Source organism: Phaseolus vulgaris, chromosome 8, assembly GCF_051622355.1.
Source record: "Phaseolus vulgaris cultivar YP4 chromosome 8, ASM5162235v1, whole genome shotgun sequence".
NCBI classification, from domain to species: domain Eukaryota; kingdom Viridiplantae; phylum Streptophyta; class Magnoliopsida; order Fabales; family Fabaceae; genus Phaseolus; species Phaseolus vulgaris.
In genome coordinates, this window is record NC_143505.1 from 4040080 (window position 1) to 4062648 (window position 22569).

Below are 22569 nucleotides of genomic sequence, written 5' to 3' on the forward strand. Positions count from 1 at the left end.
ATATATATGCGGCGGCTCATAACAGGAGAGTGACGTGGCATTTTTAAAAAGTGGATCTTTTCATGCTTAGAACATAAGAGAATAATTTTTCAATGACAATTAGAAATCAACATTTTTAGAAATCTATAATTAGAAATCACATCTGGCAAAAAGTCGTGATTAAAAATTACGAATCAATTTTTTAAAAGAAAATAATTATTAATAATTTGAAAATATAATTAAAAAATAGAACAACAAATATTATACTAATATTCTAACCAAGAATATCATAAAGGGAAAGGGAGAACACAGTTTTTCTGTGTGAATCCAAAGATGCTATTAAAGGATAAAACATATAAATAAATTGAAATTGTAGTTTTATTTTAAAATTAAATGTAACATGATTAAATATTAAGAAGTAGATTTTAAGTTTAATTCAACTTCATAAAACCACTTATAAAATAAGGTTTGCACTCACTTATATACTACGAAATGTTTTAATTTTTAGTCTGTGTGGATCTGCAACGTTGAAAGAGACAACCCGTTTGGGATAGCATATTATAGACGGTCTGATAACGGCTCGATAACAGGTGGTCTGATAAATCCAACAAATACTTGTCAGGATAAACTCGAAAATGACTCTTATATCATATTAAGAATGAACTTTAAACCTAACTTATCTCGTAAAATCGATTTATAAAATAAAATTTAAACACGTCGTGGTATCTCCAACTTTAAAAGTTATATTGATTGTTAATTGTTGGATTGTGTTACATAAATCTATATTGGATCTCAAAAATAATATACAAAGACTTTTACCTGCCTCTTGTAACTAGTCTGAATGTTTATTTGTCATGTTCTTCCTTTGGCCTAATTTTTCTCTCCAACCATTCAAAAGTTTCTTGATTGTGACATTCATTTGGCCTAATTTTTCTCACTTTCCCATTGACCCCAAATTGACCATATAGTAAGAAGAACCAATATCTTGGACCCCAAGATACTGCTTCTTTTATATTAATTGCTCTTGGTATACTTCCATTTGAAAAGTTCATGGAAGTTTAATTCGACCAATCAACAATGGTTGCGTCTAAACATTATTTATTCACTTTTACGTGCATGACGTGATAGATTTTGATTAGTTTCAGTCTTAGAATACACAAAACAAATCTAGTGATGATCAGAAGGTGTAATTTGAAAAAAAAAAAAAGAGTTATGATATAATGAAAATCCACTAGTAATTTGCTCCAAATTATATTAAAAATAAAAGAATAAATCTTTTTTTTTAAATATGGACTTATGTGAGAAGATGGAGAAATTTTTAAAAAAATTATAAAATAATATTTAAAAAAAAAAACTGAAGAAAAGTACATTTTGTGGCAAAAAGATTTTTTAAATATATGTGGTTATGGACCAAAATTGTATGTTGTTATTTAAATAATTGTTAGAATGTTTTTAAGGTGATTATTATAAGAAATAATAAATAAATTTATTATGTGAGGTGGTTTATAATCTCATGAAGTATAAAACGTAGGTTTTTTTCTGCATTTATAACTGCACTCAATCAGTTCAAAATCCAATTTATTAAATCCGTTTTTATTATTGTCCATATACTTTATTATTCAATGACATCGTTTTTACTATTATTTTAAGTAATTTAATTAGACGTTGAGTTCAATTTAATAGCTTCAAATGTTTCGTAAATAGATTTTGCGTTTCATTCACTATTTATAAATCACAGCAAAATTTAAGATTCCCTAAAACTACAAAAAAAAAAAAATTGAGTTTTGAATTAATTAAAAAATAAATATCTGAGGTTTCAACAGGAGATATGGCCAACAGAGATGCCGAAAGGTTGGTCATTTCGCCTAATTATATTTATATTTGTGGTCAATCCTTAGGAAAAAAAACCTTTAAAATATGACAAGTGGTGAAACTAAGCCTAAAGAATAGAGATTAATTAATTAGCATTACAACAATTTGAACTGTTATTAATACTAATAACAAAGACTGCAGTTATTTTTCAGATAGTCGTCATTTAGTAAAAAATATTGTAAGCGTTGTGTATAATTATCTCATAAGAAATGTTGGATGACATATTAGAATCGTCATCATATTAAATAAATAACGACAATTATGTGTTTTTTTTAATTTAGTTTGGTTTTTTTTCACTGAAAGAAATTATTGATTTCAACATTGTATTTGAGAAAATTGATAAAAAATTCGTTGTATTTAACGTAAAGATAAATTTATTTGAGTTTTGTACTCCATTTTTATATATTTTTCTGGGTATTGTTGTTTTCAAAAAAAATGAAAAAGAATAAACAAATAAAAAGATAATACCTTTAGTAAAAATATCATGAAACTTATCTTAACCATTAACGTTCTATCACCAACTACCACTATCACTTGAAAATAATGAAAAAAAGAAAAAGATGTTATGTATTTTCACCGTACTAAGATAATGTTTAAATTAAAAATATATATAGGAGTATAGAAGAAAGTATTGAGGTGGGGAAAAATTTGTCTTATATCTCAATGGTTAAACTTTTAATAACCTTTTAAGTGGATTGTCACGGTCATCCAACTCTCATTCACAAGCCCCAAGGTAAGGTTAAAAAGAGACAATTACTTTCTTCAACTTATCAAATTTGAACATGTACCCCAATTTTTATGTGAAGTGAAAAAAAAAAAAAGGTGTAGATAAAAATACATTCTAGTGGATAAAAATACGTTTTCAGATTTTTTTTCATAATATAATTTTTCATTCTTAAATTGTTTTTTCACAATCAGATTTTAATTTTTAAATTCTACTTCGAATTTTCATTTCCGCAACACTATAATCTATTCCGTATTTATTTTTGTAGAATGTATTTTTTTTTAATTCTGAATTTTTATTTTTGGAATAGAAGATAATTTTAGAACTTTAAAAGTGTGTAGGGTTCAGGTTAAAAATGTTGGATGTAGAAAGAATTTGCCTTCTTAAAGTGTGTAGGGTACAGGTTAAAAAGGTTGGATGTAGGAAGAATTTGCCTTATAAAGATTGTGTCAGGTTTTAATAAAATTATTTTAACATGTATATATATTTATTCATAAATTTTATGGAAACAAAAAATAGCCTTTGAACTAATAGTACCGACATTCAATAATTTTTGTTTTTTTTTAACTATAACTAAAATATCTAAACGGGCTCTAAAACTTATCTAGTCAGGACTGTTTCTTCCTGCACCTCTATACCTTCTTCTCTCACCTCCATATATTTTTGAATTTCCAAAAATACCCCGCTATAATATTTCAGATTACATAATTCGAAAATCATTTTTCAAATTTATATTAGCTTCCGGATTATGTAATCCATAAACCTTTTTTCAGACACATTATTACTTTTCGGATTACATAATCTGGAAGTCTTATTTAGACTCCGAATTATGTAATGCAGAAACCTTTTTTCAAATTTGTTCCGGATTACATAATCCATAAACTAGTTTATGAAAGTGACAAAAAAGATAAAAATATATTTTCATATTGTGTATGGAGGTGATAGAAGAAGATATAGAAGTGCAAGAAGAAACAGTCTCTAGCCATAAGGCTAATTTACGAAGTTTCCTTTTCTTGTCACCTACAAAAAAAAAATCTTGTGTCTATAATTTCTTCTTATACTTAATAAAGAATTGAAAAAATCTAAATTGATTATGTAATACATTTTTATATTATACAACCTATAATATATTTTTGAATTATACAATATAAAATACATATTCAAATTGTGTAATTTTTAATCCAAAAATATATTTTGGATTATATAATCGTATTCTTAATTGCACACTTAAAAGTGTAACTTAAAGTAAGATCAAATTGACCCAGAAGTTAGATCACCATGGAATTGGTTTTCTTCACACTCCAAACAAGAAAGCCAGTATAAGAATAGTCATTTCTCAATAATAACAGGCAAATACAAGAGTTAGACTTTAACTTTTTCCAATTCTAATTTTACATTCCAAAAGGCTCAATCCAAAATGAATGGAAAGCAGTCCAAGAAATTGATAGGAATACCCAGAAACAAGGCATCTGAAGAGATTTACATTGTCTCATGAAGGAAAAAAAATAATGAAATTCATCGAATAATAAACATAATATAGGAGACAAATTAGTGTACAACATGTTAAGGGCAAAACTGGGATGCCAATATTTCTGTCTGACAACCATGATAATGATTTATGAGGCTGCGGCAGATGATCTTTGTGTCCTCGTTCCAAACAGATTTTCGAATAACTTCGGAGCCATAGGAGGAATATTGGCAGGTAGTGGGGCCATAAAATTTACTATCTTTTCATGAACATTATACCTTCACCAAATCATTCAAAAATTGTTCAGTTCATAAACGACTGCAAGATATATATATTACGGTTAAATGACATCTTTCAATACCTTATCTTGCGACTTTTTGAGGCACGACGATCAACAACTTTTCTTTTCTTGGGATGCATTCTCTTCAAAGCATAAAATGCTTTTTCTGCACAAATAAAACAATAGAAAATGAAATGAAATTACACACTTAAAGAAAGCACAGTTAAGTCTTATTTTAGGAGCAGATAATTGAACGACGGTGAGAAAATGCAACATGTTTAAATTCCAGCCTCTGAAATTTTGAAGTCACTGTTGAGGGAATTGTACAAAGGTGAACAACCAGAAAATTCTAAAACCCTTGTTTTCAATTATCTGATTATTCAAAAATAAAAGTTGGCATTTTTCTCATTATCATCGTAAGCTTGACAAAGATGGCATAATTTTCAGAAGCGGCAAGCATTTGTGAATCCTTCACATTTTATTTGTTGAAGGGAAATGTTAATAGTAGCTACTCCTTTGGTACTACTGCAAAATCTAGACCTAATAGAAAGTTAAAATTCAGAAAAGTCATGCTGGTCAGTCCTGCTAAGCAAAACTCAAATGTAGTCATCTGTGCATGTTAGAGGTGGTGTGTGCTTTTCAAAATCCTGTACTCCTAAGTTTGGCAAAGATGGCATAATTTTCATAAGCGGCAAGCATTGTGAATACTTCACATTTTATTTGTTGAAGAAAAATGTTAATACTAGCTACTCCTTTGGTACTAATGCAAAATCTAGACCTAACAGAGTTAAAATTCAAAACCGTCATATTGGTCAGTAATGCTAAGCTAAACCCAAATTTAGTCATTTATGCATGTTAAAGGTGGTTGGTGGGTGCCTTTCAAAAGCTTGTATGCAATTAAAAATGTAATTCAAAAATGCAAGAACATCTTGTGTATCATTGTGACAGTATGATTGTAAGCACAAAAATTAAAAGCCATAAATATCCAAAAATTGTATTTGACATAGAAATATTGTTATAAAAAATTAGACAAAATAAAATTCTCTACCAGATGATGAAGGATCAACTGTCTCAAAAAACTCTTTCAATAATTGCTGGTAAAATTCAGAGTCATCCAGAAGTTCAGGATCACCAGCAGTAGGTGTCTCCTGCAGAGCAATGACCAGGAAGGAAAGTTAAGATTGTACATCTTGTAAGATCCTACAAAACTCATGCACACACAAGCACAGCACATACATCTAACAGATGAGATAGATATGAGGATAATAGAGAACCAAACAGCTAGCAAATTCGGTTATTCAGTTACATGTTTTGCATTCATATGATGTATTGGTGGATATTCAGAAATGAAAAAATAAAATCAAAAGGGACTTTCCTCTTCTCTTTTTATTTTAAAATTCTATTCTTTCCCTCATTTTTATGGAGTAAGTCCTCACTCAGAGGTCATCTATACATTTCTGCATTTCCTTGAAGGTTGTCAATCACACACTACCATCCCATAATCCTGCATGGGCTCTCACCTGATCTCGACCAATTCCAATTGAGTGAAATTTACAAAGTGAGGTAACTCTAAAGCAGTTGAAAAACCTAATTCACACTACCATCCTATAATCCTGCATGGGCTCTCACCTGATCTCAACAAATTCCAATTGAGTGAAATTTACAAAGTGAGCTAACTCTAAAGCAGTTGGAAAACCTAATTCTCACTTTGGTATGTATAACATGTCTCTATTAGTAGTGTAATTTCTAGCAATTAATTTTTTTTTATCACTGGACCTATTGATCATAAAACAAAAAAAAAAATGTTAAAAAAAAGGGACGTTTCTAGACCCACAGCTAAGCAGCATACTATAACCTCCAAAAGATATTAAATTTTGAACATCCTGCACATAAATCATAAATTACTAAGAAAACATAACAAGGAAATTAGGACTTTACAAGGCTTACCACTTCTTTAGGTTTATCGTCAACCTCTGGAACCTGGAGTAGCAGTCAATGACAGATATATTAATCAGCTTTTTAATTTAACAAACTCCTTATGCCTAACCTAATATGGAAAAACACAACTTAAACCAACTAAAGATTAAGAGAATGACTTACATATCCAAATATATTCACATCTGATCTTCTCAGCTGCATCTGCTTGATCACTCTACTGGGATCTCTCATATAAGCAGAGACTTGATTGCTAATATCCTATGATGGGGTAAAATTAGGAGTAAACACCCATCCATCACAAAAAAGAAAAATCCCAACACCAGTTAAAGAACCTGACCTGATTAAAAGCATGCAATTTTCCCTTAATGGCAGCAGCACCAGTTGTCACTTGTGTCATTCGCTGCCATTTGTTGATTGACTTGTCTCTGAAAGATGCTATACTGCAAGACACAAACATAAATAGCATTAAATGCATAAAGAATCAAACACAGCACAACATATTTAAGATAGAAATGTATATGAAGTGCAAAATCAAGTATAACTTGAGAAGTTTTGTTTCGAGCATAGTTGATAAAAAGAAAAGGTTCACAAAACAAATAGAAGCCTCAATGCTGCAACACCTTGATAGAGAAAATGAATGCGTAACAGAATACTACTGCATTTAGAACACCATAAAAATACCTCTTGTGCATCTGTGAAATTTGTGACCATTCCTGATCGAGATTGTCATTCAAATGCTTAGAAACATCTAAATCTTTTGATAACCCTTCTGAACCTTCAAGTGGAGAGTGAAAAATTCGTTACTCAGAAAAAATATTCAAGGTTCAAGCAAACATGCAACAAATATTGAAGTAATATTAGGATATTAACATTAATTAAGAACATAAATCGAGACTTTTCCAGTGAACCTGTAAACTTATACAAGAGGTACACGAATGAGCATCATAGTAAAACAAAACTTTAGCAATACAAGAAATGGAACACTTTCCTACCTATATCTGTAAAGAAGTACATAGATAACTCTTCCACACATATACTTCTTTCCCACCAAAAACTTATCAACTTCAGATGATAATCAGTCTGACTTCTAACTTTTTCCTTCATTCAATTCTTCCAACCATTTTCAGCTTCATGACTATTTTTTTTTTATTCACAAATGTGTTCAATTTCATTAATAAGATTGGTGAAAGATAATATGAACCTAGTCACAAACATTTCACGAAAGTCTAAAGCTATATGCTTTGAGTACGTCCCACATATTACTAAAATGAAAGTAAAGCATGGTCCATATAATAGGGACATCAAAAAAGGAGAAAACAAAAATTCTTGAATAAAATCCATTTTCCTAAAACAAATGCAACAATAAATTTACCATTTCTTAAAAGGAATGTTATAATGCGTAAAGCAACTCCATATGTCAACAAGCATTAAAGTAAACAAGGTATCAATCAAACACAAAGATAAGAAGACAGCTAAATCATATAAAAAAAACTAGAAAGGGAAACAAGAACAATAGAGAAACAAGTTACCAACTGTGGCTTGGGTAATTGAAGGATTCCTAGCAGAGAGAGCCTGGAGCAAAAAAAAAACAGTGACTATGAAATCAGTGGTAATATTAATTATTTTATATAAATATATAACTTCATGAAAGTTGGTGAAATATAGAAAGGAAACATCCAACATAAACAAGTCTTGTCCCCTAAAACGTATATGATACAGGTATGAGAAAAATATCTCATTCTTTTTATTTAAAATTTCAGCCAAAAAACCCACCTGTTGCAGTTCCAATATAGAATCTAAAGTCTCCTTGGACGAAGTCATCAAATCTGAATATGCTACTTTAACTGCCTCATCTGCTTCACAGAATGAAGACTTGATTGGTTCCTGCACATAATTTAATTCTACCAAGTTTAGCCACAACATTCAGGTAAGATAAAATAGCAAGGCACATTAAAACAGTAGTAGGAAAATACCTGTGGTAACCTATTTGAACTTGAGAATGGCTTCTGAAGTAAGAACCTGAGCTCAAGAATTTTGTACCAGAGGGCCTTCAGGTGAAACAAATTTATGGTTATCTTACTACATATTATTACAAAAGAAGACACAAATATTAAATCTATGGAGAAAACATAACCGAAGACAATTGCTTGCACTATACTGAAACAAAAAACTATACCTTTTGGCTTTTCACAGCTTGACCCTTAAGAAGGTCTTCATCCTTATGATGCTTCAAGTTCTTCAAAGTATCTCTAAAGGTAGCAAGTTAAACTTGAGATATTTCAGAATCCACACAATCTTAAAGATGAAGGAAAATAATAAAACAGGTTCACTATAACTCAAGTAATTCATAGAAGGAACTAATTAAATTGACTGCATTTCTCTCAACATCAATACAGTCCATTTAATAAGAAACTTTAACATTATACAAGGAAACTTTGGCTATAGCTATACAAAAAAACTTTGCCCGGTAGATGACTAAATTACAGTAATTCAAATTTGTCAATTAATGAAACAATACGGCATAAATCAGCTGTTCAAATCTATTCAAACAAATACTGTAAAGAAATTATAGGGGAATCAATAAGATATAAATAAATCAAGTATTTTGCTAAGCACATTGACATCAATAACGGTTAGAAATATGACTCCAAATCTTCTTTTACACAATAAAATTTATCCTCATTTAACAACTAGCACTAGCAAAACAAGTACAGTATACCCAAAACGAAGACTTCATTGAAACTTGTTAGTGACAATTCCAAAATGTTCAATATAGGAATAAAGATTAAGTACCATCTATTTTAAACTAAATGTATATCAAATGTTAAATGGAATCTCACAGCTCCTGATGATGAAGATCTCTATATTCTTTCTCAAGCTGTTCCATCTCATCATTCTTCCATTCACTATGCTCTCCTGTCCCATCATCCTCATCATCTGTTACCTTAAGTTCATCTTCCTCGTCTTCACCATCATCATCAAAATCATCCTCCTCACCATCGTCATCATAATCATTCTCCACCTACACTAGGAAAACAACTCTTAAATAAAAATTCATAAGAAACTCATTAAGGTTATATAACAAACTAATAAATTTAAAACTTTGCAGCAATTCATACCTCTTCATACTCCTTAGTATTGTAATCATCTGAATCACTCTCACTTTTTCCTCTTTTTCTAGATTTTTTGGCGGCCATTTTCACACCTAAATTTATTTTTAAACAAAAATAGCACATTATATATCTACCTAAAAAGTATTAATTAATTAACTACAGTCACAGGTGCCAATGAAGAATAAACAGGTAGTTGGCCATGTGAAGCCCTGATCAAGCACCTGAATTAGCAGTAAACCAGTACTATACAGTCATTACATAATATAGACAAGAATCAAGACATAAATTCAAATATGGTAATCAAAATGTTATATCCTAATTACAAGCTGAAAATAGATTTTATAGAAATACAATTAATCAAGTGAATGTTCCACTTTCTAATAAACATTACATTCCCCAACCATCACCCTGAAAGAAATTGCTTAGCCCACTGCAATATCAGCAAAAAATAACTTTGAAGTTTATAAAAATTATTACCCATAGAAAAATGCATAAAATCACTTATAAAAATGTTCAAGTCTGTGAAATTAGTAGTGGTCAATCCAATCTAAAACAAATATTCAATTCATGTTTTCCTAGTTCTATTTCTACATCTAAGATAATGGGGGGAAATACCCCCAAGTTGGTACTCGCGCTGCGGAGTAACTCACCGGCATTACTCACAGCAGCGCCTGCTCTCACGACCTCCTCACAGGGGTGGTTCTCGCGCGGCGCTGCTGATGGTGTTGTGGTGGCGCGGCAGCACGGTGACGGCCTGGTACATGGCAGTCACGCTCTTCTCTCACTCCCACGTTTTCCAAATTTACTTCTAGGATTTCTCATATGTCCAATTTTATTTTTAGGGTTTTTGTGGGCTGCAGGGATGGGAGGAACCAGTAGATGAAGGAAACACTAAGTCACGCTTACAAACTGGAGTTGGTGTTGCAAATTTGCAAGCAAACGAACAGAAAACTATATGAAGTGTGTTTAGGGTTTGTTAAGAAATTGAGAGTGAAATTCAGTGAAATCAATTGAAAGTGTGCTATAAATCCAAAATCAACATACATAGCAACTAAATAGTGAGATTCATTACCGAATAGAACACCGTGATGAGGTGAGGTTGCGGCTTTGTTCTTCAGTTGTGTCCTTGAGATGCGGTGGTGAGGGTGTAGGGTTTTAGCTCACAGGGATTAAAATAACAAATCAAATTGGTATCTTTTATCATGAAATAAAAAAGAAAAGTCTAATTAAAAAAAATCTCTTGAGGTCATTTTAAAATATTTAATTCAATGAAAAACAAATTACTAAATATAAAATTAAAAACAGTAACATTTTGTAAATATTGCTTAGATTAAATTTAATTAATTAAACATAACAAATTAAAAAATATGAAACGTTTATAATCAATAATTGAAAAAACAGAAACTATGTATTTTCCAACAACTTTGCACAAAAAATCCACATGTATTATTTTCCTTATTATAAGAACTTAATATATTAAACAAAAATCAATTGTATAATTATTTTTAAATATTTAAGAAAATTGTTGTAAATAGAATCCTAAAATGCTAAAAATATATTTAAATGTATATCACTCTATCAATGTATTTTTAAACTAAAATATTAACACATTGTAAAGAGAAACATTTCAAAACTAAATAACTAAAATTAAAAATATATTTATATCTCGTGGTATAAATATAGAATGTTAATGTTGTTGAATATGTTCAAAACTTTAATAAGAAAAATAAAATAAATTATATTAGATTAACATTATGGTAAATTTAATGTATACCAATTTGGAAATTTATTATATTTTAGCATATTTTGTAGTACTTAAGAATACATCTAAAAATTATTGCATTACAATATAAAATGTTAATGTGGATGAAATTTGCTCCAAATTTAAATAGGTAATAATATGGAATTATATTAATAATAACATAAATTTAATGAATACTGATATTAATATTAATTTAAAATTATTATATTTTAATGTAGTTAGAAAACAAATTAACATTTGAGTTGAGCTGATATTAGAAAAATAATAAAAGAAATTTAAAAAATGAAGAAAAAAGTATATTGTATTTTTTTATTATAAATTACTGTATAAAACAAATAATTTGTTTTCCATTTAAAAGTTAAGTAATATAACAAATGAAATATGATTTTTTTTTCTTAAAAAACACCGTATTTTATCTCTTTAAAAGCAAAAAAGATATATATATATATATATATATATATATATATATATATATATATCATCTTTAGAAAAGAAAAAAAAAATTACATTGAAGAAACAAGATTAAGAAAAAATATAACATTTGTTTTATATCTGAAGTATATTTGTTTTATATTAGGATGCTCATATATTAACACCGGTAAAAACACACACTTTACACTATAATAAATTAATATTTTATTTTTTAATTTTAAAATAATATTATATTATTATATATAATATCAAATGTATATTTTTTTATTATTTATGATGTCAACAAAACTTTTCTATTTGTATTAATGGTTGCTTACATAAAACATAAAATTGAAGTGAAAATTATGTTTGAAAAAAAAAATAGCACTTAGAATGGTTATAGAACAAGTGAAAGCATAGAGCACCTAACTTATAATAATTATTTTTTTATTATATTTTAATTTTAATTCTATTTAAAATAAAAACAAAAAATAATTTAAAATTAAAAAGGTAAAAAATAAACTAAAATTAATTAAATATATATATATAAGTGTGTGTTTTTAAGTATATAGAACTGGATGGTGATAGTGTCCTTCTTTCTCATACTCATGACAATTAAACTTTTGTTAATTGTGATGTTAGTCATGATTGTTGTCTGTTTTCTGTTGTAACTTCTTTGACTGTTGATCATAAAGAATTGTTGACTGATTTTCAACTTCAAAAGAGATAAAGGCATAGACCTTGGAAGACAAACTTCTTCACTATCGAAGAGCTTGTAGTGGATTGTTTTCCTCTATTCAACAAATTCAATTTTTTCATGAGTTTTTACACCTTTATTCTCCTAATGATACACCCAATCTAAAATAATTGTAAGGTAATTGGTTTAAGAAGTTTTTTTTAATGTGTATATTATTATTTTGCTCATTATTATCTTATATGAAACTTTCAACTTTATACTTAAATTTCTCATAATACTTTTTTTTTTGTTAAGTTTAACTCCTTAATTCACATCCAGATTTTCTCTCAAAAATTGTGTTATACACAAAAGCTTTTTACTTGCATCACATGATAAATTCGATATCAGGCTCTAATAACAAATTATTACTTTTTGACAAAAAATTAACATTATGTTTCGAAAAATAAAAAAAAAATTGATTAAGACAAATATTTAGAACAAACTATCTATATTTTTTTTATCTTTCTAATTAATATAAACTATAAGTTAGACACATACGAGAAAAATGTTTGTGATTGTATTCTTAAACATCAAATAAAAATATAAAAATGAAAGTACTTTAATTATTGGTTGTGACATATATACTTTTCAGAGTTATATTTGCGATCAATTTTGAAAAACATGTTATAGACCAATAATATCAAGATGGTCGCAATGTAATCTTCTTATTTTTTAATTGACCTTTTCAATTTTTTTAAGTTTTTTTTTATCCATACACTAATTACTTCATCTATAAACTTTTTAAAAAATTATGTGATTTGTTTTTTTATAGTGTAATAGACAATAAAATTCATTTAAATGGGACTCGGATAAAAGTTATAATTATTGTAGATATTACTAATTTGAACGAAAATTATATATATATATATATATATTTGAATAAATTTAAATTCATTTTAATGAAAATTGAAAATAAAAAATAATTAAATTTATTTTATTTAAATATTTTAGATTTTTTTTATGATTGTTGTAATATTAAATAGTTCAAATTCAAATAAAATATTGCATTTATAATTTGTATACAAATATTTTGTTTTATTATTTATTAATACTATTCTACTGCTATAATTTGTTTTTATTACAAATTTTAGATTGGCGCGAAAACAAATCATATATAAAAAAGATAACATAATTTACATTAGTTATTAGTTATTGACCAAAAGTAAAAATGCATATTTTAAATTATATAACTTTTATTTTAAATTGTGCTGCGTTTACTGCTATGACTAATGTTTCGTGGATGCTTCAGAATCGATGGAATACTTGTCTTAATTTTTGTGGAACAATCAGGTTTAGGGTAACTCATATTTTTCGTAAAGGGAATGCGTGTGCTGATAAGTTGGCTAATTTAGGATTTATTCATAGAGAATCTTTTCATTGGTATAATAAACTCCCAGCTAGTCTGTTCTTAGAATTCTTTATGAATAGGTATAATCTATCTATGTATCGTTTGTGTTAACATATGGGTTTTGGTTTAGTCCCCCCATATTTTTTATTTTTTATTTTTTATTTTTTTAATAATATTTTTTTTTCATGTGATGGCAGATGATTGTTGTTACTTGAGGTGTCAGCTTAGCTGAGATGTCAAGTTGCATAGTGATGCCTAACACGAAAACTTTATAAAAATAAAATACAATTATATAACTTTTATTTTATATCATCAGTTAAGGTAACTTTTTACGTTCTTTTATCTCAAATTTATTTTAAACTCACATACAAATATTTTTTATATCATGTGTAAATTTGACGTGATATATATACATGTCATTTGTAACTCCATATAGTAAAAGTGGTATAATTTACTAAAAATCAATTGAGATAGAAAAACATACTTTGACATTAGTAGGCTACGAACACATCTTTTTAAATGATGTGTCTAAATGATATGTTTATGTTAAATATATATTTTGGACAATGACATTTGTATAATATTTATTAGATATGTATTGGTAAAATGTTTAATTTAAAAAATATTTGTTGAATTTTTAATAATTCTAATATGGTTCTAACACCATTTTAAAAAAATGCATTAATCTTCTAAAAACTCAAATTATTCATGAATGATTATAAAAATAAAGAACAAATTTTTTAAACCAATCATGAAAAATATTTTTTTCTAAGAAAAAAAACTAAAACATACTGTCAATTTATATAATATAATTATATAATATATAAATATTTGTCCTCGTATCCTATATTTTAGAGATTATACTCGTGTGTACTCATGTTAGCGTTTGTGCTACATAGCAAGTAGAACACTAATAGATTTAAAAAATATAAATATAAATTAAAATGTCTAATGCATGTATTATTGAAACTCTTGATAATGTAGTATATGATAATTTCCAGTATAATGAATTATTGTATTTTATATGATTATTGAGAAGTGGTTAATGAAGGATTTGGTTTTGATTTTGGTGTGTGGTATATGAATAGAAGTAGCAGTTTATGTTAAAAATGAATTGGATTTTGTATGAGTGAAAGTGGCATTGGCATAAGTTAAATATGAAAATGGGGAGGAGAGGTGAGGGGGACGCGCGAGGAAGGAGCGTGAGAGGGAGAGAAAGGAAAGAGTATCCAATGATTATTGGGAGATTGCGTGTCTGGTTAGGAAGACACAAAGAGAGACGCACGGGGGCAATGATGGGACCACGTGGCACGACATGACATGCTCATGCACGTGAACTTCGATGTGTTCCCCACGTGACTCACCTCCCTCTGTCCCCCACCCCACTCTTCCTCAACCTTCACTTCCTTTTATGGATGCCCCCTCTTCACCCACACTCCACTCATCAATTCCCCCACTCCTCACCGTTCAACTCCTTCAAATATTTTTTTTATTAATCACTTCAAAACACTTCCAAATTTTAAGCATATATAAAATTTAACTTATTAACTAATTTTATCAAATTAAAAATATATAATTAAATGTGAAACTCACTTTATAAGCTAGGTTTTATAAGCTAGGTTTTGTAAAATCTATTGTAAAAGAGTTATACAAGGTCTAGTACATAATTTTTTAGGATAATTATCTCATTCATTCTCTATGAAGTTTGGACACTCCTCTTAAATAATGTGTCGATGTCGGATATTTGTTTCAGATACCGACACTCGTATGACACTTGTAGGACATATCTTTGAAATGTCTAATTTAAAAAGTATTTATTGGATTTCTGACAAATCTATAATAAGATTCTAACATAATTTTAAAAAAATACATTAATTTTTTAAAAACTCAAACTTATTGTATAAGTTTTATTATGATTATAAAAATAAAAAACAAATATTTTTGAACCAGTCATGAAAAACATTTTTCTGCTCCAAAAAATAATTTGGAACATACTTCTGCATATAAATTTTTATTGTTAATTTATATAATTCATAATTATATAATATATATATCTGTGTCCATGTATCCTATATTTTAAATATTATACATATCTCTGTGTTTGTATCCATGTCGTATCAGTATATGTGTCATCACTTACAAGAAAATCATCATCAATATGAAATAGGGTGGAGAAATTATCATTTTCCCAACACTAAACATCACTTCATTAAACCGAACCTAATGATTCATCCCATTATTGTAATTGAATGAAGCAATTACTGAGTTGTTCATGAGAATGAAAGAATTAAGTTTTGCAGAAAAATGTGTGAGCATATAGAGATGTTGAAGTAGAATTATTGTGGGAACAAAATATTTGTAACGTGGGAAGTTTGAAGTGGACTGTAAAGTTTGGCAATGAGAAAGTAGATTTGGTAAGGAGAAATGAATATAAATAATTTAGGAACCATGTGCCTCTAGCAAATGGACATGACAAGAATCTTTTCTCCTAATTTGTTTGCCCCTTGTAAGAGTAGAATATTCTGCTCACATCACTTTCATCCCTTAATTTTGGTGTGAAAATATTGGAATGGATATTATTTATAGAGTTGAATTTGGAGTAGGTTGCAATCACATGATGGGTGGATGATGAAAGGACAATGAATGATGGTAAGTTTGCATGAACTTTATGGAGTGTTCCCCTCTCTTCCTGCCTCCTCGCACTCTAATTTCTTCAAACTCTCTCACCCATCAAATCTTTCCTCCATCTTTTTAGACTCTCAATTCTCCCTTTCTTTTCAGTTTTCAATTATCAACACACCTTCTTCTTATATTCTTTTTCTCCTTACCTTTTTCTTTTCTTTAGAGTCTTCATACTTTGATACCACTAAAAGATAAAATCCATTCATTTGATACCATTAAAAAAATATTCATTTTTTTTTATATAAAATCATAATGTATTGTTATATTATTAAGTAAGAATATTTTTTAAGTGTGTCAAAGTAATCTTTTTGTTTACTTTATCTTCAACTTCTCCAAACCCTTTTCTTTCTCTTACTTTCCACTCTCGCCCAAAACAAAACTAATTATTTTTTCCTCCATTTTTTACACATTTCTCAAGTTTTACCACTATGTCTTCAAATTGCACATTTTCTTATTTCATTTTGACTCATATTGTTAAATATATCTTATTTATAAAAGAAAAATCGTGTTCATTTTGTCATGGTTTTATTTAGTATATTAAAGATATATGTAATTTTAGAGAAAAAAACAAAAATAGAAATATTTCCTTATAACTCTTACTATATATATGTTGTCGTGTATAGTTATAAATTATTAAAACGAGTTATCATAATTCAATAAATATGGTATTTGGAATAAAGAAGAAATAATGTTGAGTGGGAATATGATCAAATAAACATATGTTGATGAATGATTTAACTAACAAAATTGTGAAAAAATATAGGGTGGACAAATGAATGTGGATTTATTATGAAAATGATAGGGAGGACAAATGAATGTGAAAAAGAAGTGAAGTTTCAAATATTAAGTGTTAAGTCAGCTTACGATATCTTGTGCATAAACGATTTTGGAAGGAAATTGTTATGTATAGAACTTTTTGAAAAAATTAGTGTTTTACCTTTCTATAGAGTTTCTAGTTTGAAGAGTTGTTAAAATAAAGTGGTCACAAAAAATAATTTTATAAGGGTAGTAGATTGTAATTTGTGTGTTATGAATGGTGAAACAAAAGAATTTGTAAGTTCTTTATGTTAACATTTAAAATTGCAAAAATATTTTGGAATGCATACTACATATGGATTTGAGAGTTCACACTGGTACACTATGAACCAAATAAAAACTTTAGACACTTGTTAGTCCGTCTTTAAATAAAGTCATAAACAACGTTGAGATTGTATGTGGATAACAATAATAGGTGAAATTTGGAAACAAAAAAATAACATATAGTGTTTAGAAATGCAATAGCAGATCCAATGGAAATTTTTGCTTTGGCCTAAGTTAAATCTTGGTCATAGATCACAGGTAAGATGGGTATTGCTTCTTTTTCATACTCTAATTGATGCTTAAATCATGTTACATGCCTGGAATTTGTAAAGCAATAATATGGTATGGATCTATTTATATCTTCTTATATAACCTTGTTATGCTAGGAGGTTGGAAGTATTTTTTGTAGATACGATGCATATATGACTTTTAATGCTAACAACTATAGTAAGATGACTCAACTTGGATGAAAGTGTGGTTTTCTGAAGCAGTGAACAGAGAACAATTGTGATTTATCCCGGTGGGACATACCCTAAAAAATTTACAAGTGTCAACTCACTATGTAGATGAAGCAATGGTAAGAATCTATGAAGCTAAATAGCTTTTGGGATTAACATACCATATGCAATAATGTGACGAGGAAAGATTGATTAGTTAAAATTTTATTGTAGTAACACACAATTTTATTGACATTATTTTGGGGTGGATGTATTTTTTATCGTGCTTGATTTGTGGGGTTTGAAAAGTTGGTAGCAGGAAGTTGATTATGGATTCACTGTGAGATTGTTTTGATGAATATAGAGTTGAAAGTTATTAGGAGAACATATTTTTTTTTATAAGCATTGAGACATTTCTCAAATGACTCTTTTTTATTTATTTTATTCTTAGTTGAGAAAAAAAATGTAAAACTTTAATCAATGATATAATTAAATATATCAATCATAATTAGTTCTACTAAAGACATCAAATAAATTATATAAAATAAGTCTAAAATTTAATGATTTTAAAAAAAATTATAATATATCTTATTAACATCCATTGTATATTAAAAGAAATATACCTTTTTCAGTAGGGTGAATTTCCTTGAGTCCAAAAAAAAAATCTACAATTCCCCTTTGATGGTATTTAGTAGAGAGAAATGAAATCCGTTGAGTTGAATTTATATTTCTACTGAGCAAAATTGATTCTAGTGAGTAAAATCCACCCAAAATTTACCATTTCTTCCTCAACAGTATTTACGTTGATAAAACTGTTTATTTTGAGTAGATTATGCATATCTCAATACACTTCAAACTCAAACTCCAACAAAGAAAACAAAACTTTAAAATTCAAAACATTTCCAAAATATCAAATCAAATTATTCCATTCAACATAATAACTTTTAAAACTAGAAACTAATTTACAAAAATCATATTAAATTTTGAATATAGTTATAAAATTACATGTGTGAAATCAAATTAATTTGTTTTCATTAGCTTAAAATATTTTCAGAGCTAATTAACACATTAAACAATTCCAAGTTAAAATAAATAACTCTCAAAAAAAAAAATCTTCAATTTAATATCATTAAGTTAAAACTCTCAATACATAATAACAATTAAATGTTATACAAAGAAATTTCATAGAATTATACTTTTTAAAGTCAAGCTATAGTACAAACATTATAAAAAATCAAATTCACTCAAAACCTACCAATATATTAGACCATCAACATCTTAAATCATCATCCAATTACAAGGATTCATATTACAAACACTTATTCCTAAATTTTAAGTATCTAACATAACTTTGAAAGGCTCAAAATTAAACTTGATTAAAATATTTTAAAATTAACACTTGATTTTAACTTATCCATTCACTCATAAATAAAACTCTAAAAAATTAAAAAATAAAATAAAATCTGTCAGCCTACATCAAAATCTTTGCATGATATATTTTTTGAACAACCCAACATCTTTCTACTTCCTATAAATATAATATTTAGTTAAAATTAAAGTTAACTTCTCAACCTTAAATTTCTTATTCAATAATGTAATATATATTTTGATAACCTTAATTATCTAAGAAAACTCTTGAATTTTAAGGATTTCATCATAACCCTCAACCATCTAAAGGAATCAAATTTCAAACCCAAAAACCTAACATCCATGTAATTAATCAAGTTTCAAACCCAAAAACCTAAGATGCAAGTAAGATTAGGAGAAAATAAGAGGAATTTGAGAAGATTACCCAACTCACTTCAATACTTTGAAGTTTTTACAAGGTTTCTTATTAACAGAGGATTAATTTAATTTTCAACAAAAAAATATGAATGTTCGAAATCATATATATATATATATGAATGAGAAAGAGAGAAAAAAACACTAGAAAATAAAGGAATGAATGTAGCACAACGTATATTTTTAATCGTATAAAGTATTTTAAATAGTACTTCTATACGAACCTCGCTAATCTCACCTTATATCTTGTTCAAGTCCCGTTAAAGTCTAACTTTATTTCTTTCCATATTATCTATAAAACTATTTTCACTTTCTAATTATACTTACAATTATCCATATACTTTTCATGCATACTTTAAATATGTAATTAAATAATTAAAAAATAAATAAAGTTCAAGTACTAAATTTTTTTTTTACATATATTACGAAGTGAACTTTAAGCCTAACTCAACCCCATAAAACTGGCTCATAGGGTTGAGGTTTGCACCCACTTATATACAATGAAAGGCTCTAATCTCTAGTCGATGTGGGATCTCCAACACACCCCCTCACGCCGAGAGTGATAGATAGAAGCTCGTGCGTGAGACTATATATTATGGATGGTCCGATAGCGGCCCGATAGCGGGTGACACGATAGGCCCAACACAAACACTCCCTAGGATAGGCTCGAAATGGCTCTGATACCATATTACGAAGTGAACTTTAAGCCTAACTCAACCCCATAAAACCGGCTCAATAAGGTGTATATATAAGAGAAAGATTAAGACCTAACTAAAAAAGAAAAGGAAAGCCCAATAATTTACAATAGAAAATTAAATATTGTAACACCCCCTCAAGTTGGGGAGTAGATATTTGTCAGACCCAGCTTAGATTTGAGAGTAGAGAACTGTGCGGAAGCAAGGGGTTTGGTGAATATGTCAGCAACTTGCATTGCAGAGGTAATGGGCAGCAGTTTGAGGAGACCAGAGTTAAGTTTTTCACGAACTAGGTGACAATCAATTTCGATGTGCTTGGTTCGTTCATGAAAAACTTATTGGAAGCTAGATTTGTTGTCACAATACAGGCTTCAGAGAGGAGCTGCGAGAGATAGTTGGCTGCTTTTTTGATTTCCATGATATTAGGGAGTCTCCTAAGTAGATGGAATATCCAGTGACAGATTTGCGTGTGGTAGGGCATGTTGCCCAGTCAGAATCACTAAAACCACAAAGGTGAAGTGAACTAGTGTGAGAAAAATATAGTCTTTCACCGGGGTGCCTTTGAGGTAACGCAAAAGACGGGAGACAGCTTATGATGAGTTGTGGGTGCAGATATGAATTGGTTCATATAAAAAATGTTAAAATATTTAAAAAATATGTTATAATTAATATTTTTTATATTTAACTCCAATTTTTCACATAAAAAAATCCTTTATATAAAAAATGTTTAAAATTTTAAAAAATATATTATAATAATTTTTTTTGTTTATATTAAAAAAATATTACAATAAACAATATATATAAATTATTTCATATATTTTTTTAAAAAAAATAAACTATGCATTTATTTTTAATTTATAAATATTTTTTTTCTAGAAGCTTTTACGGTAAAACCTTTTTACAATATGAAGATTTGTTTCATTTAGTGCATTCCCAAATTTGAAGAAAATAAAATTTAGATTGAAAAAAGAGATTATTCATAATACTTTTTAGAAAAATTACATTTTTTAGTTTTGCTTAACTTGTAATGATATATACTTTCAAATTGATAAATACAGTTTTGTTATAAATAAAAATATTAATTATAATATATTTTTCAAATATTTAAATATTTTTTATATAAAAAATATTTTATGTAAAAAATTAAAATTAAATATATTTTTAATTCTTCAACTTTTACATAATAGTCAAAATCTAACTCACATAAAATTTTAACTGTTTACGAAAATCTAAAATTTTATATAATTGTTCAATAAGTTAAAACCATTAAAAGAATAAAATGAAATACCTCAATATAAAAACTAACTTTAATTTATTAAATATTTAAAATGTTCATGCATAATTTGTAGAGTAAATTGTTATTTTATGACGAAAAAAAAAAACTCCCATATCATTATTTTTGTGTTTGAAACTATGACTCTGGTTTATGAAACAATAGTGTTGCATGTTACATTAGTAATCAAAGAAATAGTTATCACCGACCCCATTTATGAAATATAATTTCTTTGACTCAGATCAAACAATTAAAACGGTGTTTTCCTTTATTAGTCATAGACAGGTATAATATCTTATGCTCCATTAATGACTATACTCATGAAGCATTCGTTATGTTGACTTACATCAATAGGTTACTTATCTTTTTCAATTAGATTAATTTATAACAGAAATAGCTAATTTTGTCATTAATTAAAAGGTACTTTATGATAATTTCAATTTACAAAGAGCATCGAGTTGTGAAAAATTGACCATTCTGGCTCACCATGTTTTTATTTTCAACAACATTGAAAATATCATAGAAATTTCATTTTAGATATGAATTAAAAATTAACTGTGAAACATTAATGGTTTCAATTTTAGATACAAAGAAGGTGGGACTAATTAAAGACAAATCTAATCATTGTTTATTTATTTCCAAGTATTGATAATATTTATACGAATTGTGGAATATTTCTTATTTTAATTTTGTTATAGAAGGTCAAGTGAGTTAAAAAAAATTATACTGTAAGGTAGACAAAATATTATGAAAGTCACTAACATATGATCACATAAAAAAATTATGAAATTTTGATTTTATTTATTTATTTATCTATCATTTTCAAAATTTCAAATAATACTAATTGTTCATTCACAAATGATTACAAATAAATATGTTTAGATTAATTTATTTTATTCTTCTTCTTGTATCAAGCCTACAAAATAAACATCTCTTTTTTTATCTTTTCTACACAACAATACATTTTTCCAATTTATTACTCCTAATGA

At 27.8% G+C, this 22569-nt stretch overlaps 1 protein-coding gene across 2 annotated transcripts; it reads right to left on the minus strand.

Annotated features, from left to right (window-relative positions):
- Positions 1-3893: 3893 nt before the first annotated feature.
- On the minus strand, positions 3894-10568 carry LOC137826632 (rRNA processing protein-like protein). 2 transcript variants are annotated; one of them, XM_068632686.2, is made up of 15 exons: positions 10447-10534; positions 10025-10228; positions 9381-9466; positions 9102-9283; positions 8438-8510; positions 8235-8309; positions 8035-8145; positions 7791-7833; positions 6943-7036; positions 6599-6701; positions 6424-6519; positions 6271-6303; positions 5372-5471; positions 4405-4489; positions 3894-4321 (listed from the first exon to the last, which is right to left on the minus strand). In XM_068632686.2, the coding sequence occupies exons 3-15, from the start codon at positions 9456-9458 to the stop codon at positions 4192-4194; spliced, it is 1203 nt and encodes a 400-aa protein (XP_068488787.1). In that variant the 5' UTR covers positions 9459-9466; positions 10025-10228; positions 10447-10534; the 3' UTR covers positions 3894-4191. The 2 variants fall into 2 exon arrangements, with proteins under 2 accessions (XP_068488787.1, XP_068488785.1); XM_068632684.2 differs by lacking the exon at positions 10025-10228 and having other exon boundaries at positions 10447-10568.
- Positions 10569-22569: the final 12001 nt, after the last annotated feature.

Bases quoted from the DNA above. Each gene is read 5' to 3' on its own strand.
- LOC137826632 (XM_068632684.2), bottom strand. From the start codon at position 9,458: ATGGCCGCCAAAAAATCTAGAAAAAGAGGAAAAAGTGAGAGTGATTCA. The intron at 8,511-9,101 runs GTGAGATTCCAT...TGCTACCTTTAG, and splicing joins GATCTTCATCATCAGGAGCT to AGATACTTTGAAGAACTTGA. The intron at 4,490-5,371 runs GTAGAGAATTTT...TTATTTGTGCAG, and splicing joins AGTTGATCCTTCATCATCTG to AAAAAGCATTTTATGCTTTG.